General features: G+C 36.9%; 1 protein-coding gene across 2 annotated transcripts in view; it reads left to right on the top strand.

The window, feature by feature from the left end:
- The window catches only part of WDR7 (WD repeat domain 7), a 357,442-nt gene that overhangs the window by 99,969 nt on the left and 233,664 nt on the right, over window positions 1-23,809 (top strand). Inside the window, exons 15-19 of one of the 2 annotated variants that reach the window (XM_040264319.1) lie at window positions 2,091-2,860; window positions 4,425-4,513; window positions 17,438-17,536; window positions 19,822-19,940; window positions 22,044-22,167. In XM_040264319.1, coding sequence (XP_040120253.1) covers window positions 2,091-2,860; window positions 4,425-4,513; window positions 17,438-17,536; window positions 19,822-19,940; window positions 22,044-22,167 — 1,201 coding nt within the window. The remainder of the gene's footprint in view (window positions 1-2,090; window positions 2,861-4,424; window positions 4,514-17,437; window positions 17,537-19,821; window positions 19,941-22,043; window positions 22,168-23,809) is intronic. The other variant, XM_040264320.1, reaches the window with a different exon arrangement.

Here is a 23,809-nt window from a genome sequence, read left to right as displayed (position 1 = left end):
GAAATACACAGAAATAGTAAGAAAATGTAGATCTGATACGATTGCATCACAAAAAGTAATAGGAACATTTTCATGTATGTCTTTCCAGTGTTTCTCACCATGCTCAGATACATGCTTGGGCATTAAAGAAATGAAATCAGAGTTTTAACTCTGTTGTATAGCGTGTGTGTGTGTACGTGTGTTCTCATGTGTAATCTTATCTCACTTAAAATTGGAACACGGGCGTTTGCCATGTGGTTAAATGTGCCAAGGAAGCATGATTTGTCTTCATTTACAGTGTTTATTGTAGGATTAGCTTAAATTATTTATTTCCTTAGCATTAGATTATTTAGGTTGTTTTCCATCTAAAGTAATGGGCACTGTTTCACCAAATATCTTTGCGCATAAATCTTTGTATTTCTGACTATTTAGGATAGAGTTCTAGAAATAAATGTACTGGTCAAACAGTGTTAACGGCTCATACACCCCTACTCTTCTGAAAGGGCTGCTATTGAAAGTCCTGCCTTCAGTGTGTGGATTTGACTTTCATTGTACTCCTGGCTAAGCAATTTTTTGTGTGTGTTTACCGTTTGTTAATTTTATAAATGATATCTTGTGGTTTTTTAACTGTTATTTCCTCAACAGCTAGTTCGGGTCAGTTTTCCCTTATATTCCTTGACTATTTGTCTCTTTTATTGTGAATTGTCCTTGACCTTTATGATATCTTTCCCTTTTATTTTGGCACTCGTGTTTTTATATAGATTGTAACTTTATCAGTCTTATTTGTGGTGCATTTTTATTCCTATATCTTACTTGCTTTCCATTTTTCTAGTAGTGAATTTGAAATTTAGGTCTGTGTGGCAAGTCCTTTCTCATCTTGAGATCAGATATATTCACCTATATTTTGATTTAGTTTTTTTAATTTTGTATTTTTCATTTCTCTTAATAACCCATGATAATGGGGCAGTTTTTTGGCAGGAGACTGACATGATTAGATTTGCTTTTCAGAAGGAAGTGTTGTGGCTCGGCAGAGATTGGATGGGAGCGAGGAGAGACAAAGGGTGGTGAATCCATTTTGGAAGAGAGAAAAGAAGGGTCTGGACGTGGCGGTAGTGATGGTGGTGACAGAGGAGAATGATTCTTAACCCGTGACTTGGGAGGAGCAGCAGGTTTAGTGGGAGGGTGGAGGTTAGGACATATTAAATACAAGGTTCTCTGGGACATCCAGGTAAAAGCAATGGGAAATACAGGGTTGAAACTCCTTCAGGAGCTGGTCTGGCTGGTGATGGAAATTAGAGAGCCATTACAAATAGGTGATAGTTCTATTGTGGGAGGAAGAATGAGTTTTCAGGGCATCTAACTGAGTGGTCAGAATTAGAAGTTTCAGCAAGAAGATATTCTCTGGGAATCTCTTTTTATACTTTCTCTTTCTCTTAGCAAAATCAACAATGTCAGAAATAATGAATGCAGTCAGAGATATGCAAAGAGATTAATGAGGAGAGGGCCCAAAGAGTTTCCATTGGATTAATCTTCTACTTTCCTTACATTTGGCTAAAAGGGGCAGTAGACTGGGAAAGCAATAGAAGAAGGAACATGGTCAAACAATAGCACTTTTGAAGAATGCAAGTAGGCTTGAACATGTTCTCTATTGAGGGAAAAGAATCTACGAACAAGGAGAGATTGAAGGTAAAGAAAAAAAGGAATTTGGTGCAGCGACTAAAAAGATGACTAGTTGTGATGAATGGATTATTCTTTCAGGTGGAACAGTAGTAGCTTATTCTCAGATGTAGAATTTGCATTCAAGTTATTGAAACAATTTTTAACCTGCTCGATGAGTAGAAAGACTCCCTACTTCAATAATACAATTTCATTTCTTTTAAAAACACTGACAATTCTATAATTATTTCAGCTTGGCCTTCTTCTAATTTTAAGTTCATATCTTTTATGTGCTGCTGATTGACAAAGCTGCCTTGTTCCTTTTAATGATATAGGTACCTAAAAAAAACAGCTTAATAAGCATCTAAATTCCTTCAACTATGTATTGTTCATTAATGAAGGCATGACATGAAATACTTTGAATTGTAACCATCTTTTCGAAATGTCTGTTGCAGGGAAATTTACCTAAATATTCTCATAACTCCCTGATGGTTCAAGCAATAAAGACAAACCTAACAGACCCGGACATTCACGTGCTCTTCTTTGATGTGGAAGCGCTGATTATTCAGCTCTTGACTGAAGAAGCCTCTAGGCCGAACACGACGCTTATTTCCCCAGAGAATCTGCAGAAAGCATCTGGCAGTTCAGACAAAGGGGGCTCTTTTCTAACCGGAAAACGAGCAGCAGTCCTCTTCCAACAAGTGAAGGAAACCATCAAAGAGAACATAAAGGAGCACCTCCTGGACGACGAAGACGAGGACGAAGAGGCGGTGCGGCAGAGGCGGGAGGACAGCGACCCGGAGTATCGGGCCAGCAAGTCCAAGCCGCTGACCCTGCTGGAGTACAACCTGACGATGGACACCGCGAAGTTGTTCATGTCCTGCCTCCACGCCTGGGGTTTGAACGAGGTCCTGGACGAAGTGTGTCTCGACCGCCTGGGGATGCTGAAACCCCACTGCACAGTGTCGTTTGGCCTCTTATCCCGAGGAGGTCACATGTCCCTGATGCTTCCCGGCTATAACCAGGCGGCTTGTAAACTGTCCCGCGGGAAAGCCGAAGTGGGAAGGAAGCTGGTGGCCACCGAGGGCGTTGGGAAGGGGACCTACGGCTTGTCCCGGGCCGTCACCACGCAGCATCTCCTGTCTGTCATATCTTTGGCAAATACCTTGATGAGTATGACCAATGCAACTTTTATTGGTGATCATATGAAGAAGGGCCCTACCAGGTGTGACCTTGATAGCTTGATTTTTATCCTTGTGATACAGGAAAAAAAGAAGCCTGTTTTCTTTTTATCACGTCTTATTACCTTTTTCGCAGTGAGGGGGGACTCTACATGCCTTGGCAATGTTGTGTCATCTCAGTGTTTCCCCTTTATATTTTAACTACAACACGCATGGCTTAAAATATAATCAAATTGTACAGTTTTATCTGTACTCAGACATACTTAGTAGCTATCTTAAAAAAATACTGGAATGAAAGAGTAGGTCAGAGTTCAGCTTTAACAAATAACTTATAGACTAGCTCTTCAGTAAATATAATCTTGGATTATATCTTCCTGTAGTTGGCACTGACATTTAATTCAAGATGTACATTTGGTTAAAATGCTTCTCTTTATTGTGACCCATGTGTAATGAATGGTAAGTGTTCAGTGATTGGTTTCAGACATTTTGTGAGAAGTATAGTCAGAATTTCTCAATGGGAAAACAGAAAACAACGTTTTTAAATGCGGAAGAGTATTCTTTTAATATTTCTAGAATACTTAGCCTGAATTAGTATTTCTTATTTTCTAGAAGTCACGAAGACAACTTTTTAAACTCTGGTTTTATTATACTTTTTGAGAGTTGACCACAGTTAGAATTTTTTTTTTTAATTTAACAACTACTAAAGTGGCCCTTCCCTAGTGTCTGGCTCTGTTGTAAGCACTTTACAAATATTATTTCCTTAATGCTCTTAACCCTATAAGGTGGGTACTTTTATTATCCTTTTGTTTTCAGATGATAGAGCTGAGACATGGAGGAGAAGTAACTTGTCCAAGGTCACACAAGTAGTAAGTGGTAGAACCAGAATTCGAAAGGGAACAGGTGGCCATGGAGACCAAGATTTCTTAATGCCTTATTGCCTTTTTCAGACTTTAGGGCTGAATTATTTGAAATTTGTATGTATTTTAATTGATTTATTTTAAATTGAAGGATAGTTGCTTTACAGTGTTGTGTTGGTTTCTGCCAAGCATCAGCATGAATCAGCCATGGGTACACACATGTCCCCTCCCTCCTGAACCTCCCTCCCCTCTCTCTCCCCACCCCACCTCTCTAGGTGGTTACAGAGCCCTGGTTTGAGTTCCCTGAGTCATATAGCAAATTCCCATTGGCTGACTATTTTACATATGGTAATTATGGAACTCAATATATTATATTGTTCCATAAATTCATTTGGACCAATGATACAGAGTGGGCTGAAATATCAGCATAATAATATTGAAAAATGAAGGGCTAATTATCATATTTATCTGTCAGTAGATTAAATATTTCTTAAACTAGTTTAAAGCATAAACTGTAGATATAAAAGTTTTACTTAATTTCTGTATTAAAATCTGAAATGGAAAATGTTAATAGGTACAAAGCAAAAAACAAAACAAAACCCTATCTTTTTGGTACAGCAAACTGAAAAGGTTCTGTATGTGTTTCTATTGCAATTCATTTGGAACTAGGAAGCTTAATATTTTAAATGGCTCTGGAATTATGAAACTATGAGTCTGTATATATACATGTATTTTCTTCTTCTTTTTAAAGGCCACCTAGACCAAGCACCCCAGACCTTTCTAAGGCAAGGGGTTCCCCTGCAACTTCCAGTCTTATTGTGCAAGGACAGATTAAACAAGGTAAAATTAAATCTAATATAAGTAATTGACATGACATTTCAGCTCTAGAAACTGAGGAGGCTTAGCTAATGTATAATCATAACATTTTGTTTGTCTCAGATTGTTAAAGAAAGAAAAGTTGTTATATTCCAGATGTAAATATGGATAATTAAGATGTCAGTTAAAAATAAATCAGATTTATTTAGAAATTGATAAATGAGCGTATTTCACATAATTTTATTGTACTGTCTTTGGCCTAATTTTTATGCATTAGGGGCACCTTAACTTGACAGTGCTAGTGCCTTAATTGTGTGTGTCTTGAGTCTATAAGTTATACACCTATTTTTTTAACTACATTACAAACGTTTACATTCATATTTCCCTACTATAGCTATTCTTCTGTCATTTGCCGGTAGCTCATGCATTACAATCCACAGTGGAAATTCTTCCTCTTTTTATTTAATCATTATATACTTTAACTTTTGTCTGTAGCTTTATTTTTTATTATGGGTTAGAAGAAAGATTGAGTTTTTCTTCCTTTATTTTCTTTTATATTCATTTTAAGACTCACAAGTGAGCTAATCAGAGTTGGTGAGTAGGGGGAAGAATCAGTTCTGCTTAGAGAAATTTCGTTTAGGTTAAAGGTTAATGCTGTTCTCTCATAGAATGTGGTAGCAGTGAAAAAGTGAGCAAGAGATGGGACCCTGAAGTTTCTGCTTGTAATGGTGACTTTGTAGGATTTTTTTTTTTTTAAGGTTTTAGAGAGTCAGTGATCGTTCTGTAAGTTAGATGAACAGGCCTCCAACTTCACATCTGCAGTTTTCCTCTTTCCTAGAGCAAGTCCTCTTAGCCGATCGTTTGCGCCTCCTCTGATATCCTTAAATGGCGTGTCTGGTCTTTAGTCTTGGGCACTCTGTGTTGGCTTCTCGTTATGGAGCATAAGCTCCCCCGACTCTCTTTGCTACTGCAACCCATTATTTCCACCCCCATGTGGTCACCCCTCTTATTTCCCTTTCCTCTCATCAAACCTTTATGCTCATTTCATAATAGTTTATATTGTTCTGCAAGAGTTTTAATTAGATAGCTTTTTATACTTGTGTATTTGTGAAATGCACACAGAAAAGTGCCCAGACATGAATATGCAGCTCAGTGAGTTTTACAAACCAGACACCCTTGTAACTCCATCCTGGGATAAGAAACAACATTGCCAGCACTCGGGAAGCCGCCGCAAAAGCCGCCGCATGCTCCCTCCCAATCAGTGTACCTTCCTCTTCCAGAGGTAATTACTGTCTTAACTTGTAACGGAATTACTTACTTGCATTCCATTATGGTTGTACAACCTAAGTTCAAATCCCTAAACACTGTGGTTTAGTTTTGCCTGTGTTTTGAATTTTATATGAATTCAGTCATCATGGAGTATGTATTCTGTGTTTGGCTACTTTTGTGAGATTTATCAGTGTTCTTGCATGTGACTATATTTTGTTTATTTTCATTGTTTTATTGCTGGATAGTATTCTGATGAATGAACAGAGCACAACTGTTTCATCCATTTTTTTGGTCAGTAGACATTTGGATTATATCCAGTGTTTGGTTTTGATAAATAATTCTGCTATGAACATTCTTGTGTTCAAACCTTAGTAAGTTTGTCTGTTGCATATGTAAGTAGAAGTGGAATTTCTGCATATATTGATCTTCAGCTTTAGTTGTAGATAATGCTACATCTTTTCCTATGAAAGACAAATATACATCCATCAAACCAGCTAAGGGAGAAAAGATGGAAAATATGGATCAATGAAATGAGACCCCTCGTGCATAGTTGTAAGATATCCTAGGCAGTGCTTAATGCTTCCCATGTTTTTCACTTTAGCCATTTTGGTATGGCTAGTATATCTACTAGATCACTATTTTTCATTCCTGGTTACTGTTTTTGTGTATTTTAAGAAATTGCCCTGATATTCCTTCTCTCATATGAGGATATTCTTCTCTGTTTTCTTTTAGAAACTGTCTTTCTTTACCATTCTCGTTTAGATCTACAATCTGCCTAGACTTTAATTTTGTGTGTTATATGAAGCAAGGGGTCCTGTTTGGGTTTTATTTCCATTATGATCCCAAACTCGTACAGCATGATTTATTAAAGAGATGACTCTTCCCCCACTGCTTTGCAGCGCCGTCTTTGTCATAAATAAAGTGTGCTTATATGTGTGGTTTGTTTCTGAGCCGTTTGAGCACATCGATTTGTTTGTGTGTCTTTGTGCCTTGATTACAGTGGCTCTGTAATAAGACGATATTTAATAGATCAAGTCTTCCTTCCTGTTACTCTTAAATAATATCTTGGCTGTTCTTGTCCCTTTGAATTTCAGTATAAACTTTAGAACCTTTTTATTGTTGTCACAAAGACCTATTTAACTTCAGTTTTATTGAATTTGTAGATCATTTTATAGGAGAATTATTATCTTAATGGGATTCACTCCTTTGATCTATCAACTTGATATATCTCTACATTTACTTAGGTTTTATTCAGCTATCATAACTCTTGTATATAGTTTTCTATGTATAGGTCTTTTTTTTTTTTTTTTGCGAGACGCCCTTCAGGAACGCTCCGGGGTGGGCCTTTCGGCAGGCCGCCCCGCCCCGCAGACCTGTGCGCGGGGAGCGGATAGCCTATGTATAGGTCTTATGTTTCTTTTGTTAGATTTATTCCTCGGTATTAGATTTTAAAAATATTTTTGTAACTGATAATAAATTTCTTCATTTTCTGTCCCTCTGATATAGCAATGCAGTTGATTTTTGTATATTGACCGTGTATCAAAGCATCTTGCAAAATTCAACCTATTAAGGTAGTACGTTTCTGTAGGTTCTTTTGATCACATACAGAAAATCATACAGAGCAACGTCTTTATTCCCAGTATCAAAGGGAGAGCTTTGAAGCTTCCGTAATTACGATATTTCCTATATGCTTTTATAGATAGCTTTAAAAATTAGCTCTACAATGGCACCCCACTCCAGTACTCTTGCCTGGAAAATCCCATGGACGGAGGAGCCTGGTAGGCTGCAGTCCATGAGGTCGCTAAGAGTCGGACACGACTGAGCGACTTCACTTTCACTCTTCACTTTCATGTATTGGAGAAGGAAATGGCAACCCACTCCAGTGTTCTTGCCTGGAGAATCCCAGGCTCGGGGGAGCCTGATGGGCTGCCGTCTGTGGGGTTTCACAGTCAGACACGACTGAAACGACTTAGCAGCAGTAGCAGCAGCAGCATTCCTTTGCTAAGTATTTATCACCAGTGTATGTTGGGTTCTTTTTTATTATTAATTTGCCTATTTTTGGATGTGTTGAGTCCTCACTGAGTCATGAAGACTTTTCTCTGCTTGTGGCGCGCGGGGGCTGCCCCCTAGTGGCGCTGCGTGGGCTTCTCACTGCAGTGGCTGCTCTTGGGAGCATGAGCTGTAGGCGTGCGGGCTTCAGGAGTTGTGCAACGTGGGCCCAGTAGTTTCGGCTCCCTGGCTCTAGAGCACAGGCTCAGTAGTTATGGTTCACAGGCTTAGTAGTTACTCCATGGCATGTGGGATCCTCCTGGACCAGGGATTGAACCAGTGTCCACTGCGTTGCAAGGCAGATTCTTCACCACTGATTCACCAGGGATGCCCTGGTTATTACTAATTTTAAACACTTTTAAAAAATGATGATTATTTACTGATTTTTCAGCCCTTATTCTTTTAGAATGTATGCCAAAAATCATGTTGTCTGTAATAAAGACAATTTTATTTGTTTTTAATCGGTATGCATTTTATTTTTCTTACTTTATCGCACGGGTTAACATAAAGATGTTGAAGTAGAACTGACATCCTTGCTTCATTCCCAGTCTTAGGGATAAAACACTCAGTCTTTTACTATTAAGTAGGATGTTAGCTGTAAGTTTTTCTTAGTTGAGCTGAACAGTTCCCTCCCGTTCCTAGTTTGCAGAGATTTTAAAATTATGAATGAATGTTAGATTTTGTCACATGATTTTTCTGCATTTGTTGAAATTATCAAATGAATTTTCTCTTTCATTTTCTTAATAAGTACAAAAACATTGACTTCTGAGTTTTTAAAAAACCTTGCAATCCTGGGGAAGGTCACACTTGGTCATGATAAATAATGCTTTTTATAGATTATTGGATATAATTTGCTAAAATTTTGTTAAGAGTTTTTATGTTAATGGTCATGAGGGATTTGGGGTGTAGAGTTTTCATTTCAATAATTATTTCTTCAGTTTTGGTAACAGTATAGTGCTGATCTCACAGAATGACAAAGGATATTATCCTCTGTGCTATTTGGGGGGGGGGCATGGGCATGTGTAAAATCGATACTGTTGTGTTGTTTTTTTACTTCTTTGATCTATTTTACCAGTGAAAGAATGACCTAGAGTTTTCTTTATGGAAAGATTCTTAACTAAAAATTTAAATGCTTAGAGCTATTTAGGATTTTTTTTTAAAATTCATCTTGGGTGAACTTTGATGATTGTTGTTGATGTTCAATCACTAAGTCATGTCCCACTCTTTGCTACCCCATGAACTAGAGCATGCCAGGCTTCCCTGTCCTTCATCATCTCCTGGAGTTTACTCAAATTCATGTCCATTGATTTGGTGATGCCATCCAACCATCTCAACCTCTGTCTCCTCCTTCTCCTCCTGCCCTCAATCTTTCCCAGCATCAGGGTTTTTCCAGTGAATTGGCTCTTCACATCAGGTGGTCAAAGTATTGAAGCTTCAGTTTCAGCAGCACTCCTTCCAATGAATATTCAAGGTTGATTTGCTTTAGGATGGACTGGTTTCATCTCCTTGCTGTCAAGGGGACTCTGAAGAGTCTTCTCCAGCACCACAGTTTGAAAGCATCAATTCTTGAGCGCTCAGCCTTCTTTACGGTCTAACTCTCACGTCCATACATGGCTACTGGAAACACCATAGCCTTGACTAGACAGACTTGGCAGCAAAGTGAGGTCTCTGCTTTTTAGTACCTGTCTAGGTTTGTCATAGCTTTTCTTCCAAGGAGCAAGTGTCTTTTAATTTCATGGCTGCAGTCACTGTCCACGGTGATTTTGGAGCCCAAGAAATAGTCTTCCACTGTTTCCACTTTTCCTCATCTATTTGCCATCAAGTGATGGGACCAGATGCCATGATCTTAGTTTTTTGAATGTTGAGTTTTAAGCTAGCTTTTTCACTCTCCTCTTTCAACCTTCATCAAGAGGCTTTTTAGTTCCTCTTCACTTTCTGCCTGTAGAGTGGTATTATCTGCATATCTGAGATTGTTGATATTTTTCCTGTCAATCTTGATTCCAGCTTGTGAGTCATCCAGCCTGGCGTCTTGCATGATGTACTCTGCACATAAGTTAAATAAGCAGGGTGACAATATACAGCCTTGACATACTCCTTTCCTAGTTTTGAACCATCCGTTGTTCTTTGTCTGGTTCTAACATAGGAAGTTTGTGTCACGTTTATTGGCCCAAAGTTATTTAACATTCTCTTATTTTCCTTTCAATGTCATATCTGTAGGATTTGAAATGGCATCCTCTATTCATAATTTGTGTTTTTTTTCTCCTTTTCTCCCTGATTAGTCTGTCTAGTAACTTAGCAGTTTTATAGTTCTTAATCAGCTTTTGGTTCTTCAGTTTTTATTGTTTTTCTGTTTTTTATTTCATTTGTGTTTGCTTTACTTGCTATGATTTCATTTCTTTTGCTTTAAATTTACTTGTAATTTTTAGTTTAAGTAGAGCCTGAGGTTGTTGATACAGAGCTTCTTTTCTGATGTAGGCAGTCAGCACTGTTCATTTACCCCCAAGCACTACTTTAGATGCGTCACACATATTTCAGTATGTTTTCCTTTTAAGTTTTCTTTTTTTTTTTCCACTTTTACCCATGGGTAATTTATTGTTAAATTTATGAACATTCAGAAAACGAAGATCATGGCATCTGGTCCCATCACTTCATGGTAAATAGATGGGGAAACAGTGGAAACAGTATCAGACTTTATTTTGGGGGGCTCCGAAATCACTGCAGATGGTGACTACAGCCATGAAATTAAAAGACGCTTACCCGTTGGAAGAAAAGTTATGAGCAACCTAGATAGCATATTGAAAAGCAGAGACATAACTTTGCCAACAAAGGTCCGTCTAGTCAAGGCTATGGTTTTTCCTGTGGTCATGTGTGGATGTGAGAGTTGGACTGTGAAGAAAGCTGAGCGCCGAAGAATTGAAGCTTTTGAACTGTGTGGTGTTGGAAAAGACTCTTGAGAGTCCCTTGGACTGCAAGGAGATCCAACCAGTCCATTCTAAAGGAGATCAGTCCTGGGTGTTCTTTGGAAGGAATGATGCTAAAGCTGAAACTCCAGTTCTTTGGCCACCTCATGCAAAGAGTTGACTTATTGGAAAAGACTCTGATGCTGGGAGGGACTAGGGGCAGGAAGAGAATGGGACGACAGAGGATGAGATGGCTGGATGGCATCACTGACTCGATGGACGTGAGTCTGAGTGAACTCCGGGAGATGGTGATGGACAGGGAGGCCTGGCGTGCTGCGATTCATGGGGTCGCAAAGAGTTGGACATGACTGAGCGACTGAACTGAACTGAACTGCTGAACGTTTGAGAACTTTCCAAAGATCTTTCTGCTCTTGATTGCTAATTTATGGTCAGATAACTTACTTTGTATGGTTTAAATTCTTTGGATATTAAGGCTTGTTCCATGGCCCTAATTGCGGTCTGTCTTGGTCAGTATACTGCATGTACTTCAGAATACTGTGTGTTCTGCTCTGTTGGGTGGATTGTTTCGTAAAAATGTCAGGTCATGTTGTTTGAGAGTGTTCAAGTTGAGCATACGTTAGCTGATTTTTCTGTCTACCTGACTCTGTTCTTCAGATAAGGTATTGAAGTCTGAGGCAGTTGTGGATTTGTTTATTCCTCCTTGCATTTCTATCAGGTTTTGCTTGATATATTTTGAAGCTCTCTTTATTGGGTGCATAAACCTTTCGAATTGTTACTTCTTTTGATTAATGATGCATTTTATATACTTCTCCACATTGTGGTATTGAATTCACCCACCTGGATAGTATGAGGATTTTAAAGTTGGAATGCTTTCATGTTGCTCCTCTCAGAAAAGTCTTGAGTTTTGAGAGAAGAACTAAAGTTTTGTGAAGAAGATACTAAAAATTGTCTTTTTTACAGCATTTACTTAAGATGATTGATTTAGAAATTTCCATTTGGAGGAGCACAGATGGGTTGTCTTATAAGGTGAATGGAGGTTAACAATCTGTACTGAAAGTTGCATCGTAAAATGCTTTAGGATGGCATTATAAAACTCACTTTCTATTTGAATATTGAAATGTAATATTTCTTTAATAAATATTTGTTAGGCACTTTTTTTTCCAAACAACTCTATTTGGTGTATAGAGAGATTAGTCTGATGTATATTGTCTTGAATAGTTTGTGTCCCTCTGGAAGATAACCCACAAACATAAATAACCAATATATATTACAAAGTGGTGGTAGAGATAAAGGGCTTTGATACTTTGACTGCTCTGCAGCAGAGTTTTATATAGTCTCATCATTCTACTCTGACTCCTTTTACTTTGGTTTTCTTTTAAACATTTTTCCTCTTTCCTTATGTGCCCCTCCTACCCACCGACTCCTGTAGCCACACTGACTCACACTCTATTTTCAAGTTGGATTGCAAACAGGAATATGCTTCTTTTTGATAAACTGTTACTTTATGTTGCTTAATACTTGTTCAGCTCCAAAATAATCTATATGGAATAAAGGGAATTTGGGTCTGAAAATAAAGATGATATAAAGAGTTTTGCTAACCTAATTTCTCATAAACAGTATCAGGGTATGCCATGGGCAAATAATTTCTTCACAAAAAGTTTATTTTGTCTAGTAGTTTGCTTGTTAATTCAGTGTTTTCCAATAATTAACATTTACTGACAGTCATGTACTTTTTGATGTAGTATTTATTAGATACTTGATTTTGCAGTTTATAAAACATCCACTTGAGAAAGGGATCAGAGATGTCAAACAACTGAATTTTTGTTTGGGGTCACACCTTCCTGAATCTGCCCATGGCTTTAGGCTTTTCTGTGTTCTGACACATTGTACTTCTCTTTATCAACTCAGTAATCTCTTGGCAAAAGTCTTTGGTCTGCATCTCTAGTGCTTATCTCGATTGTGACCCTTTCTTTATGTTAATAGTTACATCTCTACTCAAGGGTAGGGGTAGAGGCAAGTCTAGGCAACTTAAAGGTTTAAAGTTATGCTCAGACTTCCCTAGTTGCTCAGTGTTAAAAGAATCTAACTTATAATTCAGGGATCGAAATGGGGTTGATCCCTGGTCCAGGAAGATTCCAGATAAGCCCGTGTGCTGCAACTAAGACCTGATGCAGCCAAATAAATTAAAAAACTAAAACAAACAGAAAGATCTAAAGTTATGGTACATTGTTTGCAATTTTGTTTTTCAGAAGTGTATTCACTTTAGGTTTTCTAAACTTAGAACAGGTAGTTGTTGTTTAGTTATAATCAATAGTTACCATCCTTTTCCAGCATCTACAGCAAAAACCTTGGAGTAAATATTATATATTAGGCTAACGAACTGACCTGTGAAACCCTTAAAACTTGGCGTTTAAACGTTTGTACCTTTAAAAAAAAGTGCTGCAGCTACAGTTTAATTGCAGAAACTCTTTAATTTGAGTCTGCTTTGGAAACTCAGAGGTCAGGGACATTTTTTCTTTTTTGTTCAATGATTTATCTATCATAAGCGCCTCACATAGTGGCTGATACATAAAAAGAGTTCAGTAAATATTTGTTGAATGAATGAATCTGTAAATACCTACTCCTTATGCTTCTAGAGTCAATGTGTCAGTCACTGGGAGCTGAGGCTATAAGGGTTGACACGAGATCCCCACCTTCAAGGAGTTTATATGTGGTGGAGGAGATCTACATATACGATTTTACTTGACTGCTTATTTGCTTTTCCTCCAGACTCTACTTTGAGAGCAACATCTTGGTCTAATCTTTCTAAGTTTTTTGTAAGCTTAGCCCAGTACCTGGCATGGGATAAGTGCTGATTACATTAATCAAATGAAAGAAGATTTTAATAGCCTTCATATATCTAATTCAAGTTAGTGTTTACATTATAATTTTATCTTTCACTATAATGAACTCTCTCTGCTTGGTTTCTGTCTTGCTCATTTATTTATTTTGTACGTTAGTAATGGAGGAGACCTTTTACAGAAGGTTGTCTTGTTTTGTTTTTGACTCTGGTTGAAGTCGTATGCCAACGTAAAACTACCCCTCCCTCTGAACTTACTCCCATTCTGATATAATCCAGTGGTGATCTAGAGGCTAAGCAGCGTCACAGCACTTCTGTATTTTGCCTTGACACGTGTCTGTCTGACTACCATCTTGGGTTATTTACTCATTCCGCTTTAGGTCCTTATCCTTTCTACTGACTGGAGCTTTGTGTTCCCTTGGAGCCTTCAGCTATTTGTGCTCTTGTACAGTGTTTTAAGGATATCCTTTTTTTTTTTTTCCTTATGGTGTTTGATTAATGATTTATCCTAATGCTTCATGTTGATTTAGAAGACGACAAGAACTCCTGCCTACCGAAGATAAAAGTGTAGACATAAGAGAAGTTTATAAAAAGGCAGATGTTGCTCTAAGATCTCTATATTATATAGCATACCCACTATGGAAGGCCTTTCTGTTAAGTACGTGGTAATTGACTCTATTTTCTCATTTCTAATTTTTTCATGTTTTCTTCTGGCTTCCCAGGTGGCTCAGTGGTAAAACATGGGTTCAGTCCCTGGGTTGGGAGGATCCCCTGGAGGAGGAAATGGCAACCCACTCCAGTATTCTTGCCTGGGAAATCCCATGGACAGAGGAGCCTGGTGGGCTAGTCCGTGGGGTTGGGGAAGATCTGGACACGACTTAGTGATTAAGCAGCAAGAGCAGCATGTTTTCTTCGCTTTTTCTCAAAGCTTCATGATTCTCAGGCAGCACTGCTTTAGATAAAGTGATTTACTGTTAAATAATTTTCTTTGTAATTTTAGTGTTTAGCTTTGGAAATTTTCTCTTTTCGCATTGCATGTGGTTTTCTGCACCTTTTCCGCTTTCTTTTCATTCTCCTGAAGATCGTCCTGAGAGGGCTGTTTATGCCCATCTGCTGGCGGGTAATGAGATTTAGAGCAACATACAGAGAGCACTCGCTGCCCAAAGCGTGTCCACTTTCTCTGCTACGTAGACTTTTAATACCACAATGGCGGTTGGGAAAGAGGGAGCTTAGATTTCAAACCAAGACTCGAGTGGACCTGTTGAGAAACAGAAACCGTGGCTGTTGGCATAGTGAGTACTTATGTACACGCCGTGTAAAGGGCGCGCCCAGCCTGTGTGTGCGCATGCGTGTTGTCACGCGCTTACCTTCATCTGTCTTTTCACGTGAGAGTAAGCGTTTGTGAAGAGGCTCTTAGCTGCAACAAGACTTAACTTTCCCAGGCACAAAAAGAGAACTTGTGTCAGTTCTGTTGCCATTTTCAGGCCGTGCTGTGACTTTTTTCCTTGTATTTTACTGGTCCTTAATAAGAGAAGCAAATTGTAGTTGACAGGGCAGCTTTTCCAAGAAATTAATTGCTTGCTTATGTTTTATGGTGCAAATTTTTGATATTCAGTGCCATACATAACTTATTCAAGTTTATTATATGTCGTTAAATCTTGAGCTTTTTATTGTGGTAGTGGTACTTATTTATTCTAATTTCTATTGCTGGTTTTTCTATATGTGAACAGTTTTTAAAGCCCTAATAGAGTTTAATTTCAATATTCTCAGTGAATTGTGAAAACAGTTCTAGATTCTGTAGTTTCAGTTATGAGCTAGTCTGAATAGAGTATTTTTTGATGATGATGCAGAGATTTTTAAAGCATAGTAATTCTGATTCCTTGATTTCTATTACAGTTGCTTTTTAATTTTCAGTGTCCACAGAATTTATTAAAGGAAAGTGTAAATGGCTTTCTCTATATGCAGTATCACTTAAACAGGACTCCAAAATTATCATACTCAGAGCATTTGTTTATTTCTCTTATTAAAAGTAAAGTTATATACATTGAGCATTATTCTGTTAAGATATATTCTAGCAGTTTGCCAGTAGCATTTCTAGTTTCCTTTAGGCTTGTGATTTAGGGAAAACATTCTAGTTTAATCCTACTTCTTATTTGAAGTTAGGGGAATGATTAGCTAGGGGGATGATCACTCAGTCCTAAACTTTGGTTTATTTGTTTTGAATTTTCTCACCTTCCCATTCCAGTGTCCTTTCAGAATTAATGATAAAGTCAGATGAAGTTAATACAGTCTTTTCAGGGATAACAATTATTTCTCCTTTATTTAAAGTGTGATTATTGAAAAGCCTCATCTGTTGGAAACCACCAGAGGAACTTGCTCAACAATTTTGGCGGCGTGAAAGCTAACACCTAGAAATTACTCCTTGCTGCCAAAGACTTACCAGCTTTTTGCATGGGGAAGTGAATAATTTGTAGGCCGTAATTACTGAATTTGTAATTGCTTTTAAAAATGAAAAACTATTCAGTAGAATATATAGAAATATTGGGGATATCCTTCCAAGATTAAAATGGAATTCTTAGATTTTATTGCAGGTGGATTCTTGACCAGCTGAGCCACAGGGAAGCTCTATGAAATATACAGTTGAGAGTAATTCTAGTCCTTTCATAAGCATAAATGATAAGATACTTGGAATTTCATAAGGAATAGAAAACAGATCTATTATAATAAAAATAATTTCCCAGATAAAACTTTCATGTATGCAACAGGGACTTCCTGGGGCTTATAGAGTTGGATTTTCTATTTTTTATTTCTGCTCACATACTTTGATTCTCCTGTTTACCTCACACGTGCCTGATTGACATTATGATGCATTCGTGTGGAAATTACGAAAAGTTGTTTTCATGCAGCTGTCCTGTAGTTACAAAAGAACTTCACTGCATGAAAAGCAAACATATCATTCAGCAGACAATGTTTAATCTGTTCAGGAGCCCAAACCTATTGCTGTTCAATGACAGAAGAAAGGAGAGGGATTAATTTGAAGATGCTTGTGCATGACATATGGTAATTTCTCCATAGGAAGGAAGTGTCAAATGGTGACCTCTAAATCTTAACATTGACCTCCAGTTGTAGAATGTGTGTGCCATACGGTCCTTTTGCTTTTCATGTGATAATTTAAGCTGAACCTTTTCCTGGTAGCGTAACTTTTTTGGGGTGGGTAGGGGTTGTTGCATCTATTCTATAAAGATGATAACATTTTAGAATAAAAAGCATTCATATCATATTTTTTAAACTCTGAAGAGTGGAGCTATGTTAGGAGTCTTCCAATAAGAGTTAGGCATATTTGACTTAAAATTGCTATAGTTTACAAGTTGGTATCATTTAAATTGAGTTTTTACATATTAAGTGCAGTGAATGTTGGTTTGAGAGATTAAAAAATAGTTTAGACATAGCTTTAGAAAATAAATTATTAGAAAAAATATAATTGACAATATGTAAACCAAAATAAATTTTTCCTTATGTGATACATTTTAAAAATTGAATTACATTTTTGACGATTCTTAATATGTCTGTCGTCATTTTCTCTTGTAGCCTTAGTTATTTTAGAACTGTTTTTTGTATTAGGTGACACATCATTCAACTATAAATAGCTTTTGGTTTGAATTACGCTGTGATTGCTATTCAATAAAATATATCATTTTACTGCCATGATCCTTAATAATCATACCTTTCTGTTTAAAACATCATTTTCAGTTCTACATTTATTATATTTTGCCCATTTTGTTTTTAATTCTTCACTAATACTGAGCTTTTTTCCAGAAACCGTTGTATCTCAATTCTCTCCTCTTTATTTCTTCTGTTTTCCTCTGCAAGTGGCTGCACCTGTCGTTTCCGCTCGGTCTGAGGCTGATCAGTCTGGCTCTGACCCTGCTTCCACTCCTGCTTTACATACCTGTTTCTTAGTAAATGAAGGTATTCTCTCTCAACTTTCTAACAACTTTCTTCTAATTCTATGCTTTATTCTAATACGACATGTCCTTTTTACCGAGTTTATACATTCATCTGCTTTGTTATGTATGAGATCCTAAGTTTCCATTTTCTAACTTGTTTCGCTAATGCCAATAAGGGTCTGTTATAGAAAGGTAATGTGATTCCTGGCTGGTAGAAGCTGTGTTTCCTGTAATCTAGAGTGCTGTTAAAGAAGTGCAAAGACGCTAATCTTTGATATGAAGTTAGGCATGAAGAAGGGGATTGGTCTCCATGATGGGGTTTGCCCTGTGGTGTCTGGTGTTAGAGCTAATTATTTTATTTTCCTTGTATTATTACTCAGTGCCAGACAGACTTTGTTCTCTGTACACAGCATGTGCCCTGGTTAGAGGGGAAAGAAAGTATTTTTGGAGCTCTGAGAATGTGAATGTAATCCACAAATATTTATTCCCCAAGAGCCATGTAGGATCGTTTATACTAATTGGAAGCTTGGTGGAATTTGTGAGCTCTGAGTTATATCCTCTCTCTTCATTCTGGGCTCAATCTTCACCAGTTTGTATGATATAACAACGAATAAATTTACAGAATCTCATATGTAACCCAGGATGATTCTGACTCTTCAGTAAAAGTAATAATACTAGTCTATTCAAACGGAAGGAAAGATACAGTATCTACAAGGTACAGAATCCGTGTTCTAAGCACCATTTTTTGGGAAAAAAGCATGGAAACTTAAAAGTAGAACTCTTTTTTTGTTGTTGTTTGTTTTGTTTCCCCATCATAGACCTGTACTAAGGTTGTATGTGAAGGCTGGATTTTAGCAACAATAATTAGGGTCATATTTGTTAAGCTGTTGTAAAAGGTAGAGACTTGTTAATTCAAAAATAAGCTACTGACTTTGGACCATGGTGAGAATCATCTTCATATTAAAGTTTGGTTCATCAATATACTTAATACCTTCATGAGATATTGAACTTAGAAGCTTAGGTAGTTATTTTTTTATATATATACACCTATGTATGCATATGTGTGTATATATATTCCTCTGTTGAAAATTAATTGTAATCTAAAATGTATGTGTTTATCACCTTTAATTAATATAAGTATATATTCTCGGTTGTTGAGAATTTCCTTACTGAAAGGATTCATGTTTACATAGGTGCCTTCCCACCTCCCCTCGATCCTGTCTCTTTCTTGCATTTTTCACCCCCTTTTTAACAATCCCATAATCATTTTGAATTTTATGGCTTTTGTTGTTGCAATTTAAGAATACTATAGCTTAGATTATTTCAAAACACTGATTTGCTAAAATTCTATATTTACAGATAACTCTCCTTGTAATATGGGCACCTTTAAAATAGGGTGGAAATGATTGTTTGAGAATGTCTGGATACTAGTACTTTTAAATACGGTAGTGGTTTCCATTGTTTCTGTGTCAATTTCCATATTATAGAATAGAATTTTGGAAAAGATGACTTTTACTCCCATAGGTTAGTGTTGATGATACTTAAAATTTTATAAATTTTAGATTAAGTTTTATTCTTGGAGGATATAGGAATTCATTTTTTCCTCTCAAAATTGGTGTAACTTACTTCAGTTACCACTGTGGCTAAACTTCTGATTCATTTTGTAAGGAAAGGGATCAATAAGTACCTTAACTAAAGCCCTTCTAACAGAGAAGGGAAGACATCTCTGTTGACTGATAGAATGGTAGCACCAGATGGCCAGGCCTTAAGTGACACAAACCTATCTGTGGCTGTCTGTCTGAATGCCCTTTTAACTGTCTGTAGGTTCAGAACTAGAGCTCTAGCTCAGCTCTAAACCTGAACAGAATGTCTTATTTTAGCGAGGCTGTTTACAAAGGTGTTTTTCTTGTGGAGTTTGTATACACTTTGGAGAAGGCAATGGCACCCTACTCCAGTACTCTTGCCTGGAAAATCCCATGGATGGAGGAGCCTGGTGGGCTACAGTCCATGGGTTCACTAAGAGTCGGGCACGACTGAGCGACTTCACTTTCACTTTTTACTTTACTTACCGTGGAAATTTATTTTTTTTTTTTTAAACTTTGAGAGTTCTTAGAGCTGTAATTAGAGATGATATAGATTTAAAGGTGAGATGCATTTGTTATGTGTTTGCACAAAATATCTAATAATAAATTGAAATCATAATCGAGCAGGTCTGCCCTTTTTGGTTTAGGTTTGGTATACTTGCATATAGAAAAATATGTGAACTAAGAAATATGCAAGTGTTTGTAATTGGTTACATTTTAACAGGATGGAGTCAGTTGGCTGCCATGCATTGCGTTATGCTGCCAGATCTGCTGGGATTGGACAAGTTCAGGCCCCCGCTTCTAGAGATGCTGGCTCGGAGATGGCAAGATCGATGCTTGGAGGTAATGTTGTGGTGATATGGATAGAAAATGAAAACATTTAAAAGGCACTGGACAAGTATAAATTTGAAGCAAAAATGTTGTTTATCTGGCTTCTTGTCACCTGTTTGTTATGTGATAGAAAATATGGATCCAGTGATTCTAAAAAGGAATGTTTCAGTTTGCCTGCTTCCTTTTTTTTAATCCAGTGAATATTTGATAAAACTTTTATATACTTGTGGAACAATTTCTTAAGTGTTGATTTCCATATAGATCATACACATATATGCACACAGACATACTACATATAATCCACCTCTCCACAAATCACAGTTTCAGGTACTAATAGAATCACATCCATCAAATTCTAAATGAATAACCACAGTCCATTGGAAGGTCCTGTGTTATAAGAGAAGGGGAAGGTCTCTGAAATTAGAAGACACCTGGGTTTAAGTATCAGTTCTGCCAATTATTAACTTTGTGACCCTGGGCGATTTACTTAACCTATTTGAAGCTCATTTGTAAAGTAGGGATAATAATCTATTCCTCACGGGATTGCTGTCAGGATCAAATAAGATAATGCAAGTAGAACAGTTAAGGACAGAGCTTGACACATGGGTAGGCGCTCAGTAAATGGTAGCTGTAATTTTGTATTAATAGACTTATATGATATTAGATATGGCTCAGAATATCATATCACCAGAGACTTGGAAATGTTTTATAGGGATTTTGCTTCTTATAGCATTTGAATACAGCTGTAGCAGTTTATGCCAGTCAGGATTTTTGTCTCTTTCCTGATCTCCGTTCCCTCACCTCCAAGTAGAATTGCAGCATACTGAAAATTTCAGTTTTGCATTTAAATGGTGTTTGAATTCACTTGTGAAGTTAGTTATAATGAAAACCAATTTTTATTTTAATTCTTAACAGACCCTACTGAGTTATCTTTTCAGTTGTGAATAGTTAATGAGTTGATTGGTACATAACCTGGCAGTTGCCTGGTGTCACTGAACCAATGCCTGTGACACTTTGGCCAAAATAAAGCAAAACCAAAGTCAAACTGTGAAGTAAAAGTGTTTGCCACATTGAAAGAAAAATTGAGATAATACAACTTTGAAAAATAGTTTCCTTTTATAGAGCTAATGCCATTTCACAGGAATTTATTTCCTTGCTTGTTAAAAGCATATTGTTTAAGCCTGTCTTAGGTATATGTGAATTGTGTGAAACATACATGTTTGTTTGTGTAAACAATACCTATTTAGCATTATAAAAGATATCCACTAGACAATTGTGTGAAACATACATGTTTGTTTGTGTAAATAGTACCTGTTTAGCATTATAATAGAAAGAAATCCACTAGACAAGGTTACATTTCTTCAACAGTTAATATTTCTAACTGATTTTTTAAAACAATGTTTATATGGAAATTAAAAAAATTGAAAATGCCAAATTAAAAGTACAAGAATATTTTTGTGCAAGCTTCAGAAAATGAAGTTTTAAGACAAAACTGATTAAGTGTTCAAACATTGTTCTATTAATGTTAAGGTATTTCCCCACTCCAGTATTCTTGCCTGGAAAATCCCATGGACAGAGGAGCCTGGTAGGCTGCAGTCCATGGGGTTGCTAAGAGTCGGACACGACTGAGCAACTTCACTTTCACTTTCATGCATTAGAGAAGGAAATGGCAACCCACTGCAGTGTTCTTGACTGGAGAATTCTAGGGACGGGAGCCTGGTGGGCTGCCGTCTATGAGGTTGCACAGAGTCGGACACGACTGAAGTGACTTAGCAGTAGCATTTTTTTTTTAACTTTTTTTTTTTTGATGAGATATAGCCAGTTAACAATGTTGTGATAGTTTCATGTACAGCAAAGGGACTCAGCCTTACCTATACATATATCCTGTGTTAAAAGCGTATTTAAGTGAGATAATTAATTGAAATATCTTTGATTTGCTTGATTCCAATTTATTCAACTTTATTAGCACTACAACATACTTCAGTGTAGTGTTTCCCATGTAAATAAATGTGGTTCGTGTATTTTCTAGCTTTCTTTCATTATGAACCTGCTGATGTTGACACACCTCACCCACTGATCTGCTTCCTTTTTTTGCACTTGGGTCTGTGGTTTTAGGTCAGAGAAGCTGCACAGGCCCTGCTTCTAGCCGAACTGAGAAGAATTGAGCAGGCGGGACGGAAGGAGGCCATTGATACCTGGGCTCCTTACTTACCTCAGTACATGGACCACGTCATATCACGTAAGAGCTCACGCTTTGCTACAGAGCTATTCATGTATGTGTAGGGAAGTACCAAGACTCACAGTTCTGCTTGCTACTACCTCAACAAAAGTGAATCATTGACCTTCAGGTGAAAACAGGGATCCTTAAGTTCTGCTCATTCATTTTCTGAATCCTTATAGTTCGGAGTTTTTTTGTTTTTAAGCGAAAAATTATGTAAATATAGAAATATTCACCAACGGACTGACCCCTTCTAAAGTTAATCCTTAATTGAAAATTCTACTCTATTTAACACTAGCATCTGTTTCTGCCCATTTTATTATAATAATTGTGGATACCAACTTGTTAGATATTGATCTGATAGTATGCAAGTGCAAATACGAGGCAGATCCTTTCTAAGTAGAGGTTGGAATTGTGAATGCTTAAGAATCATCTGGTAGATTTAGACCAGTGTCCTATGGGAAAAGAGAAAATTAGCAAGGATTTTGACTGAAAATTCTTTCAAAGGAGTATAATATTAATGGATTAGGAAAGGTCTTGGGAAAAATTGGTGAAATTCTGAAATAGTTTTTGTAAAATCTTTGCAGTCAGACTTCCCTGGTGGCCCCGTGGTAAGGACTCCACCTTGCAAAGCAGGGAATGCTGGTTCGATCCCTGGTACAAGAAGATTACACATGTCGTGGGGCAACTAAGCCATGAGCCTCACTGTGTGGCTAACACCCAACACAACCAAATAAATAAATGAGTATTAAAAAAAAAGACATTGCAATCATGCTGCTAGGTCAGAAGTGCACTGAAGAAAAGTTATAGTGGGCTATGATAATTTATTTAATCCATTCTTTATTCTCCTAAAGAAGAATTCAGAATTAAAATGTTTAACCTGTTGTATTGTGTATAAGATAAAATAGATCAGTTTCACTTTTTTTTTTTTTTTTAATGACAAAGTCTCAATGAAACTTTGAAAAAAGCTTTTTTACTGTGAAAATTTGTCCTGGGCTTCAGGTGCTTTCCTTTTAAGTGGCCTTTTGTCAATACCAGTTATTGTTGATGAGATATTCATTGTACATGTCAGGACAGATAGTATATGATTGTATAAGACAGACAATAAAAACAGAATTTGAAAAGGATTGTAATTGTTATATCTGGTGTAAGTCTACCAGATGTTTGCCAATGGTGACTATACTGGTTGATTAAGTGTGTGAGCTTGGACACTTGACCCTTTTCTGCCTCAATTTTGTCACAGATTAAATGAAGATGATATAGTAAGACTTTATGGGATAGTTTGAGTATGTAATGAGTGTATCTTGGATAAGCACAGGAAACTGTACCTAAGCCATTATAAGCTCTATATTTTTGTTAAATAAATACATTTATAATCTATAAAAGTACAATATATAACATATAACCAGAACATCACACATGAACAACTCTTGTTAAATTCTTTAATCTTTTATTTTATTTACATAAATGATACAGACTTTTTACTGAGAGAGTGTTGATTTTTATTGGCTTACTGGGAATTTTTCTGTTTTAATAAAAAGAAATTAAGTAAAAATCCCAGAGCCTTTAGGCAATGGACTCTATATAATGTATTAGCTTTAAAGTTCTTATTTAAATATGTATAGGTTAAAAACCTGTAGAATATTTAAAAAATTGGGATGAA

The sequence above is a fragment of the Oryx dammah genome, unplaced genomic scaffold, assembly GCF_014754425.2.
Source record: "Oryx dammah isolate SB20612 unplaced genomic scaffold, SCBI_Odam_1.1 HiC_scaffold_22, whole genome shotgun sequence".
Lineage (NCBI taxonomy): Eukaryota > Metazoa > Chordata > Mammalia > Artiodactyla > Bovidae > Oryx > Oryx dammah.
Note: the sequence above shows the minus strand (reverse complement) of the source record. Positions and strands in the feature narration are given on the sequence as shown.